This window comes from Gigantopelta aegis, chromosome 13, assembly GCF_016097555.1.
Source record: "Gigantopelta aegis isolate Gae_Host chromosome 13, Gae_host_genome, whole genome shotgun sequence".
NCBI classification, from domain to species: Eukaryota; Metazoa; Mollusca; class Gastropoda; order Neomphalida; family Peltospiridae; genus Gigantopelta; species Gigantopelta aegis.
Window position 1 is genome coordinate 31,556,031 of NC_054711.1, and position 24,918 is coordinate 31,580,948.

At 43.1% G+C, this 24,918-nt stretch overlaps 1 protein-coding gene across 1 annotated transcript in view; it reads left to right on the forward strand.

Moving 5' to 3' along the window:
• Positions 1 to 24,918, forward strand: part of LOC121387850 (D-threo-3-hydroxyaspartate dehydratase-like) — a 72,533-nt gene that overhangs the window by 24,706 nt on the left and 22,909 nt on the right. The window contains exons 2-4 of the mRNA XM_041519080.1: positions 6,496 to 6,791; positions 22,877 to 23,014; positions 23,582 to 23,724. Coding sequence (XP_041375014.1) covers positions 6,637 to 6,791; positions 22,877 to 23,014; positions 23,582 to 23,724 — 436 coding nt within the window. The 5' untranslated portion in view covers positions 6,496 to 6,636. The remainder of the gene's footprint in view (positions 1 to 6,495; positions 6,792 to 22,876; positions 23,015 to 23,581; positions 23,725 to 24,918) is intronic.

The following is a 24,918-nucleotide window of genomic DNA, read 5'->3' on the forward strand; positions in this document are numbered from 1 at the left end:
TGGGATGACGCCTCAATCGTCTGTCCAGACTATCCCAGACATGCTCGATGGGGTTGAGATCAGGACTTTTAGAGGGCCAGTCATCAATAAAATCAATGTTATTTGTCCTAAGAAAATTTACATTGTCTCTAGCTGTATGAGAGGTGGCATTATCATGTTGAAAAATCGAGATGTTGGCGTTGTTATGGAACAGAGGAATGATTTGATGAGCGAGAATGTCATCGCGGTAACGTTGAGCATTTAAATTGCCATCAATGACGACTAGTGGTGAACGATAACCATGGGCAGTGGCTGCCCAGACCATGACACAACCCCCACCCCATTCAAGAACACAACAGTCAGCATAGCGTTCATTTCCCCTACGGTAGACGCGCACCCTGCCATCACCACGTTGTAAAGAAAATCTGGATTCATCCGAAAAAAGAACGGTATTCCAGCGTCGCCGTATCCAACGAGTGTGTACACGTGCCCAATTAAGACGATTTAGACGATGACGTTGCGTTAAAACGCATCCGACGTAAGGACATCGTGCATGTAAACCGTTCTCCCGCAGACGATTACGAACAGTTTGCCCACTGATTCGGTTATTATGAAGCCCAGATGTGTTAGCAGCAGTAGCAGTGGCAGTTTGGAATTGATTGCGCAAATGCGTGTTCATGATATAGCGGTCTTGACCACGCGTTGTAACACGCGGACGTCCACGACGTGGCAAGTCGTTGGTGCTTCCTGTCGTTCGAAAACTTACGCGAAGATTTCGTATCGCTCGACTAGAACTACCAACTTGCCTTGCAACCTCTTCTGTCGACATGCCAGCATCAAGCATGCCAATCGCCCGTTCGCGTAAATTATTGGGTATTCTTGGCATACTAAAAATGCTACAATGTAAAAAAACGTTAATTTGTTTACAAATTTTGAAGCGTTTTCGTTCACTTGACAACAATGTCAGTAAGACAAGTAAAACAAATTGACCGAATACTACACGGCAAATTGAATTTCACGTTGTCGACGATTAACAGTGCAAAAATAATCGCTAAAATTCATGAATCCTGATAATACAGCTCAAGGCTAATACTACCTATATAATTTCATTACACAATGAATTCTTTAACACAACAAATACTATATGTACAAATCGGAAGTTTCTTTTTTTGTTCAGTATATATAGATGGTCAAAATTGTCTAGAATATTCTAGACTTTGGAGATTTAAAGCCGCAGACTTTAGTTTCAACGTGAAAATGGAGACTAAGATAGATTCATCTATAAATCTGAAACATTAATTTGAGTGAAAAAAAAAAAGAGTCTTTAATGTTGAAACGGGGAAATACCCTTACTCGACGCCATGTAACCGTAATTACAGCACAGCTGAATTTCTAGTCCAATGGGAGCTTCATATTTGGTCACGTGAAGTACATTTATATCCCGATAAAGTACTTCAGACATTCACTTTATAAGCGGTATTGCTGCACGTGCAGTCGTAACTATTACTTCACTGAAATATACTTTTTTTTTAAAAGAGGACAAACAAATCGGTTAATAAGATTTTGTTCCGAATATGCATGTAGTTTATAGCTTTATTGTGATTTGGACGTCGCCCTTGTTGACATGAACTTCTGTTGTGTTCTTTTCTGCTGATTTTCCATCCACGGCTTTATCGACACTTGCATTTTCATCCTGAAACAACAACAATTGTTTTCATTGCTTTACACCTTTTGTGGCCAGATTCAATGTTTTATCTTGGGAGGGGATTCGACGTGTTAAAAATTCCGGGCCCATCTTTGCATATTATCATCCATTACAGGCTTTTGCAGGAGATATAGCTGGCATTATAATTTTGGATATTCTCCTGTGATTTCCTCCTAGGAGATATCGCATCTTATAATCTTGATTGGTCTACAGCCTGCGTTACCAGGGAACGTCGCATCCTACATGACGTCATAACGTTAGCCAAAACATGGCAAACGTTCATTTTCATTAAAATGTTTATTAATAATAGTGATCAAAAGTAGACAGAATGATAATGGATGATTAAAGAAATACTCCCCTCGTGTTTTGCGATATCATAATTTAACACCACTCGTTGATAAAAATATAAAAATCCTCGGCAAGCCTCGCATTTGTTATACTTTTATCAACTCGTGCTGATAAATTATGATATCACAAAACACTCGGGGAGTATCCTCTATATATCACAATGTACACACTAACACATATCAGAAAGTGACCTTTTAAAACAACCCAGAAACTAATCCAGGAAATATGAAACCAAGGTTTTTCGATAAAAGACAAAAATAAAACGGGAATTGACTTTCAATTGCTAAGAAGACCATACTTTACACATACCGATTTTTGGAGTTTTGACGACGTCGGTGGCTGCAGTATGTCTGAAATTCTTTTCAGTGTCCCATTGTTCGGTCGTCTATAAAACAACACTGCATCTGATCGGTGTCCTGTGCGAGATTTTACCAAGTCCTTCTCTAAACCTTAATTGAACAAAGTGGTTGCCGTGGTTACCTGAAAGAAAATGAATGGCTTATATTGTATGCGTTATATCAATTAATATGGCTTTACTGGAAATGGGTATTTGTGAACACATGATTAAACATGGTTATTTTGACATGGTATAGATAGAAAAGAAACTTGCTATCCCCACATGAGCTATACCTTTATGATGAAAAAAAAAGAAAGAAAGAAGTGTTTTATTTAACGACGCACTCAACACATTTTATTTACGGTTATATGGCGTCAGACATATGGTTAAGGACCACACAGATTTTGAGAGGAAACCCGCTGTCGCCACTACATGGGCTACTCTTCCGATTAGCAGCAAGGGATCTTTTATTTGCGCTTCCCACAGGCAGGATAGCACAAACCATGGCCTTTGTTGAACCAGTTATGGATCACTGGTCGGTGCAAGTGGTTTACACCTACCCATTGAGCCTTGCGGAGCACTCACTCAGGGTTTGGAGTCGGTATCTGGATTAAAAATCCCATGCCTCGACTGGGATCCGAACCCAGTACCTACCAGCCTGTAGACCGATGGCCTAACCACGGCGCCACCGAGGCCGGTTTTATGATGAAAAAGAACACCTCATAGTGTGGTCTTTGTTATAAGAGTTGTGGGGAAGAGGTTCAAATATGAAAACAAAAGCACAACAGGTGACTGCTCTAACATGGAGGTGAATTCTGCCCCGTAAATGGATTCATTCCCTTGCAAAAGGGAACTCAGACATTTCGTTTCAACTTTATTTTCGTGCTTATATCCAATTAACGTTCGAGCACGCCGTCATGAGCACACACCTCAGCTATCTGGGCTGTCTGGTCATGACAGTGGTTGTTAGTAGATGTTAGTGAGATTGGTAATGAGAGAAAGGAGGGTGTAGTGGCCTTACACCTACCCATTGAGTCTTTAAAAACCTGCTCTTGGTGGGAGCCGGTACCGGGGTGTGAACCCAGTACTTACCAGTCTGTGAGCCGATGGCTTAACCACTGCGCCACCGAGACCGGTTCACTCAGATATTATGATCATAAAATAGCAAAAGTAAAGTAAAAACACTTACCTTTCCAGAATGGTTCGTGTATTTATTTGGCAGTCCAGCTGCTGTGAACATTCGATTCATATAGTTGCCAAGAGTGTGAATGCCTATTGTCTGGCTGCTGAAACGAATCTGTTCGGTGGCTATTTTCAACATGTCTTTGTCTTATGCCATTTTTGTGATTTTTGCTTTCCCTACCCAAAAACTGTACAGACCAACCTTCCTCATCTTTCCCAATTTTTAACTGAGAAGTGTCGAAGAGTTCGGTGTTCATCCCTACCTCTCAATCCAAAACATATGCATGTGTAAAAAAAATACACTATATGATAAACCTTCTGCGCAATTGAAATTTATTACTTCACGATCCCATAGCAATGTTTCATCTTCACTAGAAACCGCACTTGCCCTTTTCACATCTGTCCCTAACCCCTGTGCATGAAGTTCCTTCATTACGGAATCCAGAACTACCCATGATTTTCGGAATCTTTCATCCGGATCATTTAGAAAATTTTAATCCATTCTCGCACTGTTTTCTCTCATGTGCCGAAGAATAGTACACGCAATTTGGTACAACGTGCGCGGGGAGGATTTTTCTGCGTTTTGTTTTCTAATCTCAACGAAAAAAACCTGAAGCCAATAATTTAATTCTTGTGGCGATATTTCAACGAAATCAAGAGGGACAGACGAATAAAGTTCGTCACCAGTAAGACTCCTGCTTTTGAATTTCGCCCATTCCACCCAAATGGAATACCCCCACTTTGTGTTTTCCTTTGTTTTCTGGGGAATTCTTTTATCTACTCTGTTATCAATCCCTTTTTGGTTACAAAAAGCAAATCTAGCATTTGGGGGAGATTTAGATTTTAAATTTTGAATTCGTTCAAACGTATCTAGTGTTTGTGATAAATCGATGTCAGATAAAGAACATTCGCTAGCCTCACTTGCCTGTGTCAACCAAATATCATCATCACTGTCCATGTTGTTCAACAGACAGAAATAAAAAAAAGTTCAAAATTCTAGTTTCTTATATATAGCTGTTGTTATGTTATTTGCACGTACAAGTTGCAGATTCACGAACTGTGCAGTTGATATAAAGTGTACACTTCGTGTACCTCTTGATTCACCGAACAGGTCGATAGTTTGGCTCTGCTCTAAGATAGTTAGAGAACTCGTAACAATACTTTATTGGCGTATATAGGTAGTGTCGCCTTTGTCTCATGCGACACTACCTTTATACGCCGATAAAGTTTTGTTACTCGTCCTCTAACTATTACTTAAAATATGTTGAGCGCGTTGTTAAATAAAACATTTTTTATTCCTTCTTAAAAATAGACTATCTAGAGCTCCTCTCCATAATATCTCAGAGGTATGTCAATTTTAAAAACTATGACAAATTATGTTCGTAGTATTAGAAATACCAGGACGTCCAGAAACACTTTGGATGCACGGAACTCGATAACCTAAACAATACAATCTAAGTAATGTCAGATTTCAACGATTAACAACGGCTCTAATAATGAAAACTACGCTGTAGTGTTTACAAACTAGGGTCTGTCACATTCATTACTTGGGGGGGGGGGGGGGCGGGGGCGGAACGTAGCCCAGTGGTAAAGCGTTAACTTGGTGCGCTTTCGGTCTAGGATCGATCCCCGTATGTGGGCCCACTGGGCTATTTTTGGTTCCAGTCAGTGCCCCACAACTGAAATATCAAAGGCCGTGGTATGTGCTGTCCTGTCTGTGGGGGTAGTACATATAAAAGATCCCTTGCTACTAATGACAAAACATAACGGGTTTTCTCTCTTGACTATGAGAATTACTAAATGTTTGGCATCCAATAGCCGATGATTATTAAATCAATGTGCTCTAGTGGTGTTGTTAAACGAAACAAACTAACTATGTAACGTTTGATTCCAATTGCCATAACTGCTCTAATAGTGAAAAACATGCCGTAGTGTTTAATTATTATTGGGGTTTTTTAACGACACCACTAGAGCACATTGATTCATTAATCATCGGCTATTGAATGTCAAAGATTTGGTAATTTTTACATAATAGTCATCGGAGGAAACCCGCTACAGTTTTTCTAATGCAGCAAGGGATCTTTTATATGCACTTTCCCACAGACACCGTGGTATGTGCTATCCTGTCTATGGGATGGTGCATATAAAAGATCCCTTGCTGCTAATCGAGAAGAGTAGCCCATGAAGTGGCGACAGCGGGTTTCTTCTCTCAATATCTGTGTGGTCCTTAACCATATGTTTGACGCCAATAACCATAAATAAAATGTGTTGAGTGCGTCGTTAAATAAAACATTTCCTTCTTTCCTACAGACAGGATAGCACATACCACCGCCTTTGATATACCAGTCGTGGGGCACTGGCTGGAACGAGAAATAGCCCAATGGGCCCACCGTGGGGATCGATCCTAAACCGACCGCGCTTCAAGCGAGCACTTTACCACTTGGCTACGTCCCGATCCCCGTAGTGTTTAAAAACCCGGGCATGTTACTTTAATTACTGATACGATCTACTACCGGCCTCGGTGGCGTCGTGGCAGGCCATCGGTCTACAGGCTGGTAGGTACTGGGTTCGGATCCCAGTCGAGGCATGGGATTTTTAATCCAGATACCGACTCCAAACCCTGAGTGAGTGCTCCGCAAGGCTCAATGGGTAGGTGTAAACCACTTGCACCGACCAGTGATCCATAACTGGTTCAACAAAGGCCATGGTTTGTGCTATCCCGCCTGTGGGAAGCGCAAATAAAAGATCCCTTGCTGCCTGTCGTAAAAAGAGTAGCCTATGTGGCGACAGCGGGTTTCCTCTAAAAACAGTGTCAAAATGACCATATGTTTGACGTCCAATAGCCGATGATAAGATAAAAAATCAATGTACTCTAGTGACGTCGTTAAATAAAACAAACTTTACTCTCTTTTTTTTTGATACGATCTACTAAATTTACTTTCAGGGCCTGTTCGAAACGTTCAGCATTTCCATTTTTCAACGACGCTCTACGGTTAAATACAACTCGATACACAACAGACCAGATCTCGATTACGCTCGGCCCGTTACAAGGAGGCTTACGTCGCGTTCTGTCGATGCGAGGGCCATGTCGTTCGACGTGCCGCCCACTGTCAATGACGTGCCGACGCCATGTTTTCTCGTCGACCTTGACAAGGTGAAGAGGAACGTGGCGAGGATGAGGGACGCGTGTTCGAGTCTCGGTGTCGAACATCGACCTCATGTCAGGTGTCACCGGACTTTGTGAGTATCACCGTGCGGCTGGTTGTGGTGGTAGTGGTGGTGGTGTGGTTGTAAGAACTTTGTGAGTATCACCGTGAAGCTGGTTGTGGTGGTCATGGTGTGGTTGTAAGAACGTTGTATCACCGTGCCGCTGGTTGTGGTGGTAGTGGTGGTGTGGTTGTAAGAACGTTGTGAGTATCACCGTGCGGCTGCTTGTGGTGGTAGTGGTGGTGTGGTTGTAAGAATGTTGTGAGTATCACCGTGCAGCTGGTTGTGGTGGTGGTAGTGATAGTGTGATTGTAAGAACGTTGTGAGTATCACCATGCAGCTGGTTGTGGTGGTGGTAGTGATAGTGTGATTGTAAGAACGTTGTGAGTATCACCGTGCAGCTGGTTGTGGTGGTGGTTGTGGTGTGGTTGTAAGAACGTTGTGAGTATCACCGTGCGGCTGCTTGTGGTGGTAGTGGTGGTGTGGTTGTAAGAACGTTGTGAGTATCACCGTGCAGCTGGTTGTGGTGGTGGTAGTGATAGTGTGATTGTAAGAACGTTGTGAGTATCACCGTGCGGCTGCTTGTGGTGGTAGTGGTGGTGTGGTTGTAAGAACGTTGTGAGTATCACCATGCAGCTGGTTGTGGTGGTGGTGGTAGTGATAGTGTGATTGTAAGAACGTTGTGAGTATCACCGTGCGGCTGCTTGTGGTGGTAGTGGTGGTGTGGTTGTAAGAACGTTGTGAGTATCACCGTGCAGCTGGTTGTGGTGGTGGTTGTGGTGTGGTTGTAAGAACGTTGTGAGTATCACCATGCAGCTGGTTGTGGTGGTGGTAGTGATAGTGTGATTGTAAGAACGTTGTGAGTATCACCGTGCGGCTGCTTGTGGTGGTAGTGGTGGTGTGGTTGTAAGAACGTTGTGAGTATCACCGTGCGGCTAGTTGTGGTGGTGGTGGTGGTGGTGTGGTTGTAAGAACGTTGTGAGTATCACCGCGCGGCTGGTTGTGGTGGTGGTGGTGGTGGTGGTGGTGGTGTGGTTGTAAGAACGTTGTGAGTATCCCGTGCAGCTGGATGTTGTTGTTGTGGTGATAGTGTGGTTGTAAGAACGTTGTGAGTATCACCGTGCGGCTGGTTGTGGTGGTAGTGGTGGTGTGGTTGTAAAAACGTTGTGAGTATGACCGTGCAGCTGGTTGTGGTGGTGGTGGTGGTGGTGGTGTGGTTGTAAGAACGTTGTGAGTATCACCGTGCAGCTGGTTGTGGTGATGGTGTGGTTGTAAGAATGTTGTGAGTATCACCGTGCAGCTAGTTGTGGTGGTGGTGGTGATAGTGTGGTTGTAAGAACGTTGTATCACCGTGCAGCTGGTTTGGTGGTGGTGGCGGCGGTGGTGGTGGTTGTAAGAACGTTGTGAATATCACCCTGCAGCTGGTTGTGGAGGTGATGTGGTTGTAAGAAAGTTGTATCACCGTGAAACTGGTTGTGGTGGTGGTGATCGTGTGGTTGTTGTAGTTGTTCAGGTACGGTGGAAACATGTAGATATTGAGGGGGGAGGCTGAATGAGATCGAGGGCACAAAGTTTCTAGGGAGGTTCCGGCATATGTTCCCTCGTAACATTTTGAAAACTAGAGGTCTTAAAATGCATTATTCTGCATTCTACAAGTAAACTTCATCTCTGCCTTAAGATTTACTACCAATAATATTTTTTTATTCAGAATGATTGGTGTGGGCTAAAGACCCACCCCATCCCCCACTCACTGCTCCGCCGTGCCTGGTTGTTGTTGTGGCCGTAGTAGTAGTAGTAGTAGATAAGTCTCATTCCATTAGTATGAGTCATCAGTCTACCTCTTTTGAATGTGGTCAGTGGTGTAGCGAGAGGGGGTGCGGGGGCAATGCCCCCCCCCCCCACACACACGCACACACACGCACGCGCGCGCGCGCGCACACACACGCACACACACACACACCAATGCAACCTTTTTTATTTTTTTTCTATATTAAGGTTTATAAAATCATACATACATACTTAGTGTGGGTTGGCGTGACAATAGTGGGTTACCCCCCCCCCCCCCCCCCCCCCCCCCGCAATATAAAATCCTGGTTACGCTAGTGCTTGTGGTCGTCTTCAGGTTAATTCGTTTTACTCCTCAACTAGACACAGTTCTCTGTAGTGTCTATTTATAGACATTACTCATGAGAAATATTTCATTGCTCGTCGTTTTCAACCTAATTTGTTTTATTCCAAGAACTAGACACAGGTCTCTCTGTAGTGTCTTTGTAGACATTACTTATGAGAAATATTTCATTCTATTACGAGATAGTTTCCCCTTTTGGAATCGTGCTCGTCGTTTTCAACCTAATTTGTTTTATTCCTCACCGGGGGAAGGGTTATGGTGCATCCTGTTGGCAGACACTGCAGGGGCGTACCCACCCCCTGAGAATCTCTTTCTTTTTTTTTACTCCAAAAAATAGCATACACATCTCAGGGTTTAATATGTATAGTGTTTCATGTGTTAATAAAAAGTAGTGCCACCCCACCCCCACCCCCCTAGGATTTTGTTCAGGGTATGCCCTGCACTGTCACTAACAACTAACCATTAGAGCGACAGTCGCTCTGGGTGAGAGTCGGTACCGCGATGCGAACCCAGTACCTACCAGTTTTAAGTCCGATGGCTTAACTACGACATCACTGATGTCACTGGTGCGTAGTTAACAGTCAGATATGTTAAACTCGCTCTTGGAGGGAGCCGGTACAGAGATGCGAACCCAGTACCTATCAGCCTTAAGTCTGATGACTAACCACAACACCACTAGGACTTCAGAGGCGGATCTAGGGGGACCCAGCCCCCCCCCCCTAATTTTTGCGACAATTATGATTTTATTATATATTAATTTTCATTCCCCTCCAAACCTCCCCAAAAGTTCCCTTGGCATTCCGCCTCATGTCATTGCCCCCCCCCCCCACCAAATGGATGGTCTGGATCCGCCACTGGACTTAGTTAACAGTGAGATCTACACGTGCACCATGCGTTAACGACAATTGATTAGGCTTCGTCTAACGTGGATTAACATCGTTAGTTCTAACCAGACGCGCGGAGGACGTGATTAAAAGTCTGTGGCTTATTGACATGCCTAAGTCAGTCTGTTATCCACGACAATTTGATCTGTAAAGATGTTTATAAGAGCGCGCATTGTGTCGCGTCCAACCACTGGCAGCGCCGCTAATTATTGTAAACGTTATTGACAGGACTTGATTAGTGTAAAAGGTTATTGTCAGTGCTTGCTTTTCGTTCTCGGATAAATTGTTCCATTGTAAATTGGGCATACGTGTTCATCCATTTGTAATATTGTAAATTGCAATTTAAATTACCATGGGTTAACAGGCACTATACGCATTTCGATCCCTGCTTGTAAAGGTAATTGTTTGACTGATTAAAATGTGTTTTCATTACGTGTTTGAAGTAATAGCTTCCTTTTTTAAAGTTTTTTTGTTTGTTGTTGTTAATCTGAAAAGAGAGTTTTTTCAGCCCACTTCGTGTTAAGATTCGTAATGACTACACAGCATGCAAATTTGGTTAGTCTGCGATCGATCTATTTGTCAGTGTCTACGTAACGAAAGGTTCCCAACCCCACAATTGCTGTTACGGATACCGATAACAAATTATAATAGGGCCGAATCTATATACAATCATTTTAAACATTTGCGTTAAAAAAAAAATAATAATAATAATAAAATAAAATAAATAATAATATAATAAATAATAATAATAATAATTTAAAAAAAAATAATAACAATATTTTTTTATTTTTTTTTAACAAATAAAATAAACATTTATTTCCCTGTATCTGTGCTAATACACACATTAACAATAATAATAATAATAATAATAATAACCGGCCCCGGTGGTGTGTTGTGGTTAAGCCATGGGACATAAGGCTGGTAGGTACCGGCTCCCACCCAAAGCGGGTTTTAACGACTCAATGGGTAGGTGTAAGACCACTACACCGACTTCTCTCTAACTAACCACTAACAACTATCCACTAACCGACTGTCCTGGACAGACAACCCAGATAGCTGAGATGTGTGCACGTGTGTGTGTGTGTGTGTGTGTGTGTGTGTGTGTGTGTGTGTGTGCGTGTGCCTATGACAGCGTGCTTGAACCTTAATTGGATATAAGCATGAAAATGTGATGTCACCAACTACACTCAAAGTTGTTACTTAGTCCGAACGGACGTAGAAACAAAAGTATTGACTTAATGTGCACCTAGCGCTTAGGTCTCACTACACAGATGTCATCTGCCATTGAAACCCATGTTAAACTGCCCAACTTCAAGCGAAGATTGCCCATAGAACGGGTTCTCGTTGGCACTAACAACATACACCATTGCGAACATACATTATATAAGCATTTATTTTCACTCCAAAATTGAGAACATTTCCGTCTCAGTTTTTGGCTATATGACCGCATCTGGCTGTAGTACCGGTCCGAACAGGTGGTTCATTAACCGATTCACTCCGGCTGTCACTTGCGCTATATACCCATGTCCCAAAAGGTCGATGCACAATATTACAAAATAACAGGGGCAAAATACAGCCAGAAGGCTTACCATTAAACATACATATTGTTTTAATTCTTCACCATTTCCTAGAAGTGAATGTGAACCATAACATGTGCCACAATTAGGAACTATAGTGGACCGTGCGGAAGTGATCTGTGTAGTGAGACCTTAGTGGTTACCATGTACTACCCTGTCTGTTGGATAGTGCATATAAAAGATCCATGCTGCTAATCGAAAAGAGTAGCCCATGAAGTGGCGACAGCGGGTTTCCTCTCTCAATATCAGTGTGGTCCTTAACCATGTGTCTGACCGTAAATAAAATGTGTTGAGTGCGTCGTTAAATAAAACATTTCTTTCTTTCTTTCAGTGGTTACCTATCACAATCCGTAACAGTAACGGTGTGGCCGTGACACCTCTATTATAGTGACTATTAGTGTTTACAAATTACATTAAAGGCGTAGTACCACCATTGTACAAGGTTTATTTTTTTAATCCAATAATGGATTCCACCGGAAAATTACGTTCTCTAGGGATACCAAACTCCAGACGATGTCTATTGTATCGCTTTAAATGACGCCATCGGTCTTCGACAGATTAAAACAAATCAATATGAATATTCTCTACATTTTTTAAATATTTTATTTTTAACTTTTCAACTATTAACTCTTCCATCTTCTTTTCATCTTTTTTTTTCGGTTTAATTTATTATTATTTATTCCACCCACCCACCCCCCCCCCCCCACCCCCCCCACCCCTTCTTTTTTCGCCTTTGAATTCCGTGTCATTTCTTCCCGATCTTGAAACTCCTCCTATCTTTCAGCTTCTTTCGCTGCCCACCTCCACATCCCAGTCCTTGTCTCTACAACCGCGATCTTGTCTCTTCAACTTTTCCTTGAGATACGAGAGCAGGACGTAGCACAGTGATAAAGCACTCGCTTGATGCGTGGTCGGTTTGGGATCGATCCCTGTCGGTAGGCCTGTTGGGCTATTTCTCGCTCCAACCAGTTCGCCACAACTGGTATATCAAAGGCTGTGGTATGCGCTATCCTGTCTATCGGATGGTGCATATAAAACATCCCTTGCTACTAATAGAAAAAAGCGGGTTTCCTTTCTTAGACTCTGTGTCAAAATTACCAAATGTTTGACATCCAATAGCCGATTAATAAATCTATGTGCTCTAGTGGTGTTCTTAAACAAAACAAACTATTGTTGAGATTCGCTAATGCCAATTCTTGAATTTGTGCACCGTTTGTAATTCGCTAATGCCAATTCTTGAATTTGTGCACTGTTTGTAATTCGCTAATGCCAATTCTTGAATTTGTGCACTGTTTGTAATTCGCTAATGCCAATTCTTGAATTTGTGCACTGTTTGTAATTCGCTAATGCCAATTCTTGAATTTGTGCACCGTTTGTAATTCGCTAATGCCAATTCTTGAATTTGTGCACCGTTTGTAATTCGCTAATGCCAATTCTTGAATTTGTGCACCGTTTGTAATTCGCTAATGCCAATTCTTGAATTTGTGCACCGTTTGTAATTCGCTAATGCCAATTCTTGAATTTGTGCACTGTTTGTAATTCGCTAATGCCAATTCTTGAATTTGTGCACTGTTTGTAATTTAACACTGAACTATTAACGTTGGAGTTAAAATTTTGTTTTTTTTAACAACACCACTTGAGTACATTAATTAATTAATCATCGGCTTTTGGATGTCAAACATTTGGTATTTTGTTTACTCGTAATTTTAGTGGAAACCCACTCATGTTTTCATCAGGTCAGGTCAGGTCAGGTCATAGGGTTTAACGTGCACGTTCATGTTATTGCGCACGCCTGTCATGGGCTCAGGTGTCGACTTACGCCGGCGACTTCGTCCAGAACAGAAAAGGGGTAAGGGGATGGGTGGGAGAGGGGAACGCCCACGCTTGACAAATACATTACAGTACAAGCTGCCTGACCGGGGTCGATAGCGGTCGAATGTTTTCATTAGCAGCAAGGGGTCTTTTATTTGCGCTTTCCCACTTCGAACCAACTTGCAACATCCTCTAAGATCCGACCGACCCCCCCCCCCCCCCCCCCCCCCCCCGACATAATTATAAATATTTACACCATTGCGCAATGTAACATTTTCTCGTCTTAGGTCAGGTCAAGTCACAGGGCTTTACGTACTAATTCAGAGCAAGCTGTTGTAGCGCACGCCGTCCTGGACAGGAAAGGTGGGGGGGGGGGGGAGGACCGACTGCACTGGCAGGTGCAAGTGAGCACCATCAGCCCGACCGTGGTCAGTAGCAGGCGGAGGGGGGGGGGGGGTAATGGTGCTATGGAATTTTGAATGGAGCAAAAATTATGCCAAAAGAGAAAAGGTGCACAAGTTTGATTGAGGAATTTGGGCGCAATTTTGAACGGTCGGTCAAAAAGAAAGTTCCGGAGCTAATATAGGTTTTGACATTAGTGAATCGAGAGTAGCTCGTTATTTAGACCTCTATGATGCTGTGGTGTCTCCCTAGGTTGCCCATAGGGCCCTTAAAAAGGGCCTGACCTCTTCTGGTCGTTGCATGACAACCCAGGGGAGACTCGTCTAATTGTGTAAACACCGGTAGGCAAGGCGCTGTCGTTCCGGGGGTTTTCCAAATCTTCTTCTTCTTGCAGTTAGCGACGTCCTCCTCTTCAGTGTCACCAAGTGCCAAGTTGACCACCAGCAGAAAGTATTTGGGGGTGGGAAAATATAGGCTGGTATTCTTTTGTCCAGCTTCCCCTGGGTGCAGTGCAATTGTGTACTCGGAGCCGGTATTCTTTTGTCCAGCTCCTTATTATAGTACGTGATGGGCCATTAAATTATACTAGCCTAGCTATCTAATTTGAAGGTTTTTCCCTTATAGTGTGAGTATTGGTTAAAAAGCCTAGTGCTTAGCATACTTAGTTTGGTTACCAATGAAACAATGCATCTGTTTAAGTAGGGAGTCAACTATCGGTAGGAAGAATAGTATGTAAGTAACTGTATACATGTACTAAGTTGAATTTTGTTTCCCACCCCTTTAAATTCTTAGCTAAGTTTGCACACTTATTGATAATATGAAGTTAAATGATGTCTAATAAGTGAGCTTATTTGTTATCTATCTGGTTGTCTAGTAATCTGGTTTTCTGGTTGCTTATCCGCCTCTTCTTCTGGAACCCTAAGTGACTCACCTTATATTGCTATAATAGAGCTTGTAATTGGTAGTACATGGTGCAAGTGCAAGTGCAAAGGCAAAGTCGAGAAGCTTATTTACAGTATTGCGGTGTCCAATTAAGGGGATAACCGCCGCAATAATTTCCTAAAAAAGAAGAAGAAATAAAGAACATTTATATCTACAAATATACAAGTTTATCGGATATAATATCGTGCTTTTACCTCTCGTCGTTGGTCCCCCGGGGTGGAGTGCATAGACACGGTCGAGTGCTTAGGGTCGCTCCTCCATCCGAGGGAAGTACAGGCGAGGGGTGTTGCATGTCGTTCGTCGTTTGGCTAGATATGTATTATGTTAACCATTTCACCGTTCTCTCCCCGGGTTTGGAGTGCATGGTCGAGGTCGAGTGCTTAGGGTCGCTCCTCCATCCGGGAGTCACAGGTGGAACGAGTTTAACAGTACAGTTTAATTTAATTGGCATCGATGTTTTATGTTGCTTGCCACTATCCCGCCGTTGGTCCTTCGGGTTGGAGTGCATAGTCGAGGTCGAGTGCTTATGGTCGCTCCTCCATCCGAAAGACGTACAGGCGGGCGGTATTGAGCACTATCTAGTGATTGTTTTAGTCTTGTTTTATGAAGACATTTCTAAATTATTTTTAGGGTGTCAGGAGCCCTTGATTGTGCTACCTTTTCCCCATCCCACCGGCAATCGACCGAGTTGGAGTGCATAAAGGTGTAGGGTCGCTGCTCCGTATCAGTTGAACGCCGGCGGGGCGAGTTGTGTGATGGTGTTTAGAGTTTAGGCTTGGTGGACTGAACGAAGTTGAATATGGCTTTAAATATTTCTTGTTTATGATGTTTATCTGGGTTAAGTAGTGAGTTAGGAGTGATTTTGGGGGCAGGGTTGGCTTTAGTTAGTGGTTCAAGCATAGTTTTTTCTGTGATTGTTGTGCAGCGTGCAGTCCAGAAGATAGTGTTTCGTATCTTCTGGGGTGCCGCACTCACAGTTAGGATCTTTATTGGTTATTGTGAAAGAGCATTTATTAAGTTGCATTGATTTCCCTATTCTAAGTTTAGTGATGATTTTATCTATTTGAGAGATTGGATGTTTAGGTCTTAAAGAGTTAACTATTAGTTTAATATTATAATATTTTGTGTTTGATCCCAGCTTTATTGCCATTTATTAATGTAGTGTTTCCTAGCTTTGGACATGAGTTCGCTGATGCCTAATGGAAGTGGTTTAATTGTGTTAGTGATTGATAGTGCTGTTTTGACTCCATAGTCTGCTACTTCATTGCCAATTATTCCTACGTGAGCTGGGACTCATTCGAAGACTACGTTAAGTTTAAGTTGGTTTATTTCGTTAAGTTCATTATGAATAGCTGCTATTATATCTGGCCTAGTAGATGTATTTGTTTGAAGTGACTGTATAGAGCTTACACTATCTGAGAAGTTATATTTTTGAGTTTTTATCCAAATGAGAGCTTCATGAATGGCTGTCAGTTCTGCTGTGTATACTGATAAGTTATCTGACAGTCTGGAGTATTTAACTACTTTAGAATGTCTGGAAAGTTTTTCTTCGACTACTGCAAAGCCAACCCTACCGTTATCTGGATTTGTAGAGCCTTCCGTGTAGATATGGATGTGCTCGGGATAGTTTTTATTTCTCTTCTTATGATTTATAGCTATATACAGCCATAACTTGTGGCCCAGCAGATATTTTAAAGGGACATTCTTGAGTTTGCTGATTTTTTAAAGAAGTTATCGACTAACAGAGACTGTTTAACGATTGTAGTTACATATCAAATATATTTTTCTGCATAAAATATTAGTGTCTGTATATCAAACGTGTTTCTGATCGTTCTAATATTTGTACGAGGTTAAATTTCATTTTATTTCCTAAAATATATTTTTTCGTACGTACGAAATTATTTGGGCTTCTTACAAATATTAAGATGACCAGAAACACGTTGAATATACAGACACTGATATTCTAAGCAAGAAAATATATTTAATATGTAAGTGTAATGGTAGAAATATTTTATTAGTCGGAAACATCTTACAATGCAGCAAAGTCGGGAATGTCTCTTTAATTGGTATGCGCAATATCGGGAAGTAGCTGCCTATGTTTACCACAAAAGGTTACGAAAGCCCTTGGGGGTCATAGCATGTCGTAACCCAGATGAAGCAACTTCTGAGTTTGAAATGAGCATAACATACAACAGACATGACCTAGGGTACGATATCTGAGAATGTGTGATAGTGTACGCATCCAAGCTTCTAGCTTGAGTCACCTCCAGCCCTCTTGGGCGACACCGATCTGCAGTGACTACATTTAGCATTGCAGTTGCTGCCGCTATCTGTTATAAAAATTACTAAATGTTGTGGCATTGATGCACATAATATCTCGCGATCTGTAGTACTGCAGTTAGCGTTTTGGGGCCTTTTGTTCGTTGACTGGAATATCGCATTTCTGCAGCTCAACGCGATATGTGTATCAGTTGGTGTGTGTGTGTGTGGTGTGTGTGTGTGTGTGTGTGTGTGTGTGTGTATTCGCGCGCGCGTGTTTGTGTGTGTATGCATGTATGTATGATTTCGTATGTAAATATATGCGTGTATATATGTATGTATAAGTATGTACACACACACACGTTCTCTCTCTTCCCCCCCCCCCCCCCCCCCCACTGTTCTTATAAAAATTATGTTGCTTGTTTGAAAGCTATTTCCGTGCTTATTTCCACTTAAGGTTCAGGCACGTTAACCTGGGCACATACCCCAGCTGTTAATGTAGCGATCTTACATTCGCCCCACAGAACTGTTAAAACATGTTACGTAATAGTAGTCTAGGTACCTTACCTACCGCAATTATCTGATTATCTAATAAAACATGGGACCGGCCTCGGTGGCGTTGTGGTTAGGTCATCGGTCTACAAGCTGGTAGGTACTGGGTTCGGATCCCAGTCGAGGCATAGTATTTTTAATCCAGATACCGACTCCAAACCCTGAGTGAGTGCTCCGCAAGGCTCAATGGGTAGGTGTAAACCACTTGCACCGACCAGTGATCCATAACTGGTTCAACAAAGGCCATGGTTTGTGCTATCCTGCCTGTGGGAAGTGCAAATAAAAGATCCCTTGCTGCTAATCGGAAAGAGTAGCCCATGAAGTGGCGACAGCGGGTTTCCTCTCAAAATCTGTGTGGTCCTTAACCATATGTCTGACGCCATATAACCGTAAAATAAAATGTGTTGAGTGCGTCGTTAAATAAAACATTTCTTTCTAATAAAACATGGAGGCTTGAAGCAAGAAAATGTTTTATTTAACGACGCACTCAACACATTTTTTTTTACCTCTGCGCGTGCTGTAACCTCACCGTGGTGCAGGGGTGTAACATTCTCTCTGAGAATGGCCAATACAGCACAAAATTGAAGTTTGGAGTAAAAGTCAGTATCTATCTGTGATATTTGTATTTTTGCACAGTTTTTTACACTGTGTTTTTTGTTTAAATCACTTTATTTGTTTACATTTGCCATAGTTTGACACTCAATAGCCGATGTATTTTTCGTGCTGGGGTGTCGTTAAACGTTCATTCATTCATTCAGTCAACCCATTTTATTTACGGCTATATGGCGTCGGACATATGGTTAAGGACCACACATATATTGAGGGAGGAAACCCGCTTTCGCCACTTCATGGGCTATTCTTTTCGATTAGCAGCCAGGGATCTTTTATATGCACCATCCCATAGACAGGATAGCACATACCACGGCCTTTGATGTACCAGTCGTGGTGCACTGGCTTGAGCGAGAAATAGCCCAATGGGCCCACCGACGGCGATCGATCCCAAAGCGACCGCGCATCAAGCGAGCGCTTAACGACTGGGCTACGTCTCGCCCCTGTCGGCTTGATGTCCCACATAGACTTGTACAACAGATAGCGGTAAACATAACAGATGGCGGTTCGAAGTCCCTTTTTTAGCTACTACAGATGTCGAACCCTATAACAGATAGTGACGGCAAGTGCACCGCTAAATGTAGTTACTGCAGATAGCGTTGTTACTGCACATCGCTGTCGCTCACCTCTATTGGGGGTTTTTTTGTTGTGTAATACTTTGGCAATTGTCGACGACCAAATTGTCGTGGTATGTGCTATCCTGTCTGTGGGATGGTGCATATAAAGTATCCTTTGCGGGTTTCCTCTCTAAGACTATACGTCAATATTATCAAATGTTTAACATCCAATAGCCGATGATTAATAAATCAATGTGCTCTAGTGATGTCGTTAAACAAAACAAATTTGATTTGTGATTGAAACTTGTATGAGGTACCTGTAAAACTAAGTACTATATTGTCGTGGGAAACTAGTGGTATTGTGAAAACATCCCGTTAAATTAAAAAGGAAATGTTTTTATTAACGACGCACTCAACACATTTTAATTACGGTTATATGGCGTCGGACATATGGTTAATGACCACACAGATATAGAGAGAGGAAACCCGCTGTCGCCACTTCATGAACTACTTTTTTCGATTAGCAGCAAGGGATCTTTTATATGCACCATCCCACAGACAGGATAACACATACCACGGCCTTTGATATACCAGTCGTGGTGCACTGGCTGGAACGAGAAATAGGTTATATTAAAAATGCGCCATGAAAATTTCCATGAGAGGAGTTGTAGTATTAATTTTAATGGGACATAATTTAGTTGATATAATGTATGATATATAGTATTTTAGCGGCATACGTTAACATTGCTGCCTTTGGGATTCTGTTTGGAATAGTGCAACCTTGTCACATAAAACAGAACAGGGCTAGTGAACACGAGTCACATTGCCAGTGTTTTGTTTGAGCATGCAACACATTTCTCTGCATCACATCCCCACCCCCTCACCCCCACCCCCTAATGACCACCGATAAACCCATTGCGCCTATGTCAATGGGGTTTATATGTCAGTAGAAAACGATTATTGTTTTCTGTTTTATGTAGAAATGCGTTTTACGTCGCCAAGACACTGTTTCCGGTTTGATGGAACACTTTCATTGTTTAGATGTGTGGGCGGAACATGTAAAATGGTGGTATAAATCGATTGTCTTTTTTTCTTCTATAATCGGGTTTTGCCAATCTATTCTTCCACTTTTGGAAGTTGAATAGCGATAAACGTATGCAACGTAGACTAAAAAAAACCAAACAACAAAAACAACACGTACATCAAAATACGAAATTCTCTCCCTCCTTCCTTTCTTCCCTCCCCTCTCTCTCGCTCGCTCTCGCTCTCTCGCTCTCTCTCTCTCTCTCTCTCTCTCTCTCTAAATTAGCCTACTCTGATAAGAAAGTTAGACAGACATTTGGATGGACAGTTATCAACGCTCTCAACCGGCCTCGGTGGCGTTGTGGCAGGCTATCGGTCTACAGGCTGGTAGGTACTGGGTTCGGATCCCAGTCGAGGCATGGGATTTTTAATCCAGATACCGACTCCAAACCCTGAGTGAGTGCTCCGCAAGGCTCAGTGGGTAGGTGTAAACCACTTGCACCGACCAGTGATCCATAACTGGTTCAACAAAGGCCATGGTTTGTGCTATCCTGCCTGTGGGAAGCGCAAATAAAAGATCCCTTGCTGCTAATCGGAAGAGTAGCCCATGTAGTGGCGACAGCGGGTTTCCTCTCAAAATCTGTGTGATCCTTAACCATGTCTGACGCCATATAACCGTAAATAAAATGTGTCGAGTGCGTCGTTAAATAAAACATTTCTTTCTTTTTATCAACGCTCTCTTACCGTCAGAGACCAATCTATATATATACTACTCAAAAGAATTTAAGGGTCAAAAATGTATAACCAAATAAGTTTCAGAGTGTATTAGATTGATGATGTAAACTACACCAATTTTTTTATTTATTGTTCCATATTTACAAAAAAACACAAATAAACGTTACTGTATACAAGAAAGTCACATGACATGCTGTCAAAGTTGAAGGTTGTCAAACATGGATTTTACACATTAGAACATTCGTTTAATAGTGTGTGAATCCACCCCTGGCGCGAATACACTCGACACATCGTTGCCTCATGCTGTTGATCAGACGTCTGAAGAACTCTTGGGGAATGGCCTGCCACTCTGCCATAAGAAGTTGACCCAGATCATGAAGGTTGGCCGGAGGGGCATGGTTATCCCGAACTCTCCTGCCTAATTCGTCCCAGGCGTGCTCTATTGGGGCCAAGTCAGGCGAATATGCTGGCCAATCCATCCTGGCGATACCTTGTTGTCTGAGAAAGTCCGTTACCACCCTGGCGCAGTGGGGTCTGGGATTGTCATCCTGCAGAACTGCCCCGCCGCCAATCTGCTGAAGGCCTGGGAGAACCAACGGCCGGATAATCTCATTCAGATAGCGGATTCCATTCAGATTGCCATCCACCACATAGAGGGGGGTCCTGTGATGGATATAGATGCCGCCCCACACCATGACGCTGCCACCACCGAACCGGTGACGTTGTCTAACGTTAACGTCAGCGAAGCGCTCCCCATGACGTCTGTAGACACGAACCCGACCGTCGTTGAACTGGAGACTAAACCTGGACTCATCAGTGAACATCACTCGACCCCACTGAACACGTTGCCACCGCAGATGAAGCGTTAGTTGGCTCTCACCGTATGGTGACGTCTGGCCGTTCTGTGACGTGGTAGGAGTGGTGGTCGAACAGCCTGGCGACAGCAGCGTAGATTATTGGCTCTCAGACTATTGCGTAGCCCTTGGTTTGATCAGAACACTCGAGTTCCAGTCGCAGTCCGCAGATTGTCACGTATATCAAATGAGCGCGTGCAGTACTTACCAACCTTTCGCTTTTTGTGCGTTGACAGTCGAGAGCCATATTGGTGATGTAGCGGTCGTTCTCTATTTGTAGTGCTTCGTGGGTCTTCTTCCGAACGCAAAAGGGACGATTTCGAACAGAATTCGATTTGCTTGAATCTAAGGTCATTACCGTTGCCCACACAGTCGGCCAGCCACGTGCAAACACCATTGACACTCTGACTGATCTGGCCGACCAAGTCTCAGAGCAACATTTCTTTGCGTATGTGTTGCCATCCTGAAGCCAAGCAATAGCCCTTCCTCGATCTTCGATAGTCAGTTGCCCCTCCACAGTACCATTGTCGAATTTGGCCTAGTGTGCACCGTACACGAACGCAAGCTCCACCGTCGATTATACGGAAATTCAGCATTGGGAACATGGAATGACGACACGTGCAAAGCGTGGAAAATGAAGGCGCTTTGTGCAAACTGCGTGCAGGAAGTGGCAAGTGTATGGGCAGCCATCTCACACACTGGCAGAACTGACCTGGTCCACGTACCTTAGCAGACCTTTCGCTTTGGCCAACGCCAAAGCAGTGGTGTTCCCTAATTCGCACAGCACGTGCAAATGTAAGCATGTCCTTTTTCGCCATTAGAACTGGGACGAGTCGACAGTGTCAACCCTGCCCAGCTGGAGCCTTTTAATTCATTTATGGGTTGCTTTGCTTAGACCCACTTTCGTCAAAATGGAACAATACCATGCGTGACATTATTTGGTCTAGCTAATATAATTAATCAATTCTCCAAATGTTCGACAATGTGGTTTTGCGTTTCTTCTTTTGAAGAGTATATAATTGACATTCAGAAAATAATGTCGAAAATATCGTCTGACCCTTAAATTCTTTTGAGTAGTATATAATATATAAATTCTGCGCAACCCCGTTCAATAATGTTCCGGTTAAATACGTATTTGCTGACAGGTTTCCTCTTTTAGTGTGTGCATTAGTCATTAATGCGTTAATTATTTTTTATCAGGGAGCTCGAAAATGATCGATGAAAAGGTATTTAACGGCAGACATATAATAGGTTTGTTGTTGTATCAGAGCAGGAATCTTTGACTTCCGTTTGGTAGGCAAAGATTGCGCAGAATTTATATACATATATACTGGTCTCTGCCGGTTATTTTGTTTCGTTTTGTTTTGTTTAACAACATCACTAGAGCACATTGATTTATTAATCATCGGCTATTGGATGTGAAATCTATGGTCATTTTGACAAAGACGCAGAAAGGAAACCCGCTACATTTTTTTCCATTATTAGCAAGGTATCTTTAATATGCTCCATCCCACAGACAGGATAGTACATACAAACATTGATATACCAGTCGTGGTTCACCGACTAGAACGAGAAATATCCCAATGGGCACAACCACGGGGATCGATCCCAAACCGATCGCGCATCAAGCGAGCGCTTTACCACTGGGCTACGTCCCCCCACCCCCACCCCACCCCACCCCCACCCCTGACGGTTAGAGAGCGTTGCTAACTCTTCAATGTCCGTATAACTCTCTTGTCGTCAAGAGTACTCAGGTTAGACCAAAACTTTCCTTTCCTTTACAGAGAAGGCGGCGAGTTACAGACGGGTGGGACCAGACGGAAGATCGTTGTATCCACGCTGGACGAGGCGACGTTCTTCGCTGACGGCGGATTTGAAGACATCCTGTTTGCTATTCCCATCACCCAGTCCAAGATCAGAGGGTAAACATTCACCAGACGGCACTACATGATCTGGGCAGGCCCGAAGCCAGGATTTTGAGAGGGGGGCGGGGGGTCATTTATGCTCATGCGTGGGGCGAAGCGTCCGAGTTTCTTATGCCCCCCCCCGCCCCCCCCCCCCCCCATTGGCTACGGGCCTGCTGGGTTCCATCGTACCAAATCGGGGACTTCCGGATAATGGCCAAAATCGGGAGTGAGATGTAGTTCAATATTTCTCTCTCCGTCTCTCTGTCTCACTCTGTCTGTCTGTCTGTCTCTGTCTCTGTCTCTGTCTCTCTCTCTCTCTCTCTCTCTCTCTCTCTCTCTCTCTCTCTCTCTCTCTCTCTCTCTCTCTCTCTCTCTCTCTCTCTCTGTGTGTGTGTGTGTGTGTGTGTGTGTGTGTGTCTCCATCTCTCCTATCTTGTCGGTCTGTCTCTCTCAATAGCTATGTGTGGTCCTTAACCATATGTCCGACGCCATATAACCGTAAATAAAATGTGTTGAGTACGTCGTTAAATAAAATATTTCCACCCTTCCTTCATACCACAGTTTTAACTTTGATTGTTGCAGGTGTCAGAAACTGGCTAACAGACTGAACGAATTCCACGTGCTGTTTGACAGTCAGCACGGGGTGCAGAGTCTGAAACACGCCACCCTCAAGGACGGCAAAAAGTGGTCCGCCCTCCTCAAGGTCGACACCGGGCACGCGAGAAGTGAGTCTCAGGGGAGATAACTCTGTATTAGCTGTGGAAAAAACAAATCATTATTTAAAAATATTAATTGTGGTCATAGAAAAGTTACTATTTAAATGGTAATGTTCAAAAATAATAATTAAATTTTGTCCTACCTGATAAAGACTAACACCTCCCCCCCCCCCCCCCCCCCAAAAAAAAAAGAGTATAATAATATGGTCACGTGAGAGAACCCACTGCTGCTGGTAAGGGTCCAACGTACTTCTAAGCCCTTACCAATCGTGGGATCGATCCCCGTCGGTGGGCCCATTGGGCTATTTCTCGTTCCATCAGTGCACCAAGACTGGTACATCAAAGGCCATGGTATGTGCTATCCTGTCTATGGGATGGTGCATATAAAAGATCCCTTGCTGCTAATCGAAAAGAGTAGCCCATGATGTGGCGACAGCTGGTTTCCTTTCTCAATATCTGTGTGGTCCTTTACCATATGACCGACGCCATATAACCGTAAATAAAATGTGTTGAGTGCGTTATTAAATAAAACATTTCCTGCCTCTAAGACTATATGTCATAATTACCAAATGTTTGACATCCAATAGCCGATGTTTGACATCCAATAGCCGATGTTTGACATCCAATAGCCGATGATTATTAAATCAATGTGCTCTAGTGGTGTCGTTAAAACAAACTTTTTAATTTTTCGTTGAAATTTAAAAGGTATCTCGTTGAAAGTATAATGTTTACATTAGTAATAAATAATTTTGGCATGAAGTAAACATTATGCAGCACAGAGATAGCATGTCTAGACGGTATTTAAACGCAGTGTCATGCAGGGAATCAGTTTGTACCTTCCTTCAACTTATTTTCATCCAATTAAGGTTCAAGCACGCTGTCCTGGGCACACACACACACACACACACACACACACACACACACACACGCATCGGCTGTCTGACCAGGACAGTGGGTTAGTTATTAGTTGGTTAGTTTGAGAGAAGAGGGTGTAGTCCTACCCATTAAGTCGTTAAAGCTCGCTCTGGGTGGCAGCCGGTACCGGGCTGCGAACCCAGTACCTACCAGCCTTATGTCCGATGGCTTAACCATGACACCACCGAGGCAGGTTAGGTTTGCAACAAACGCCCGGATTAAAGGCATATTGTTACAGACCACTGACCTCACACAATTAATAATCACCGTCGCATATTACAGCCAATC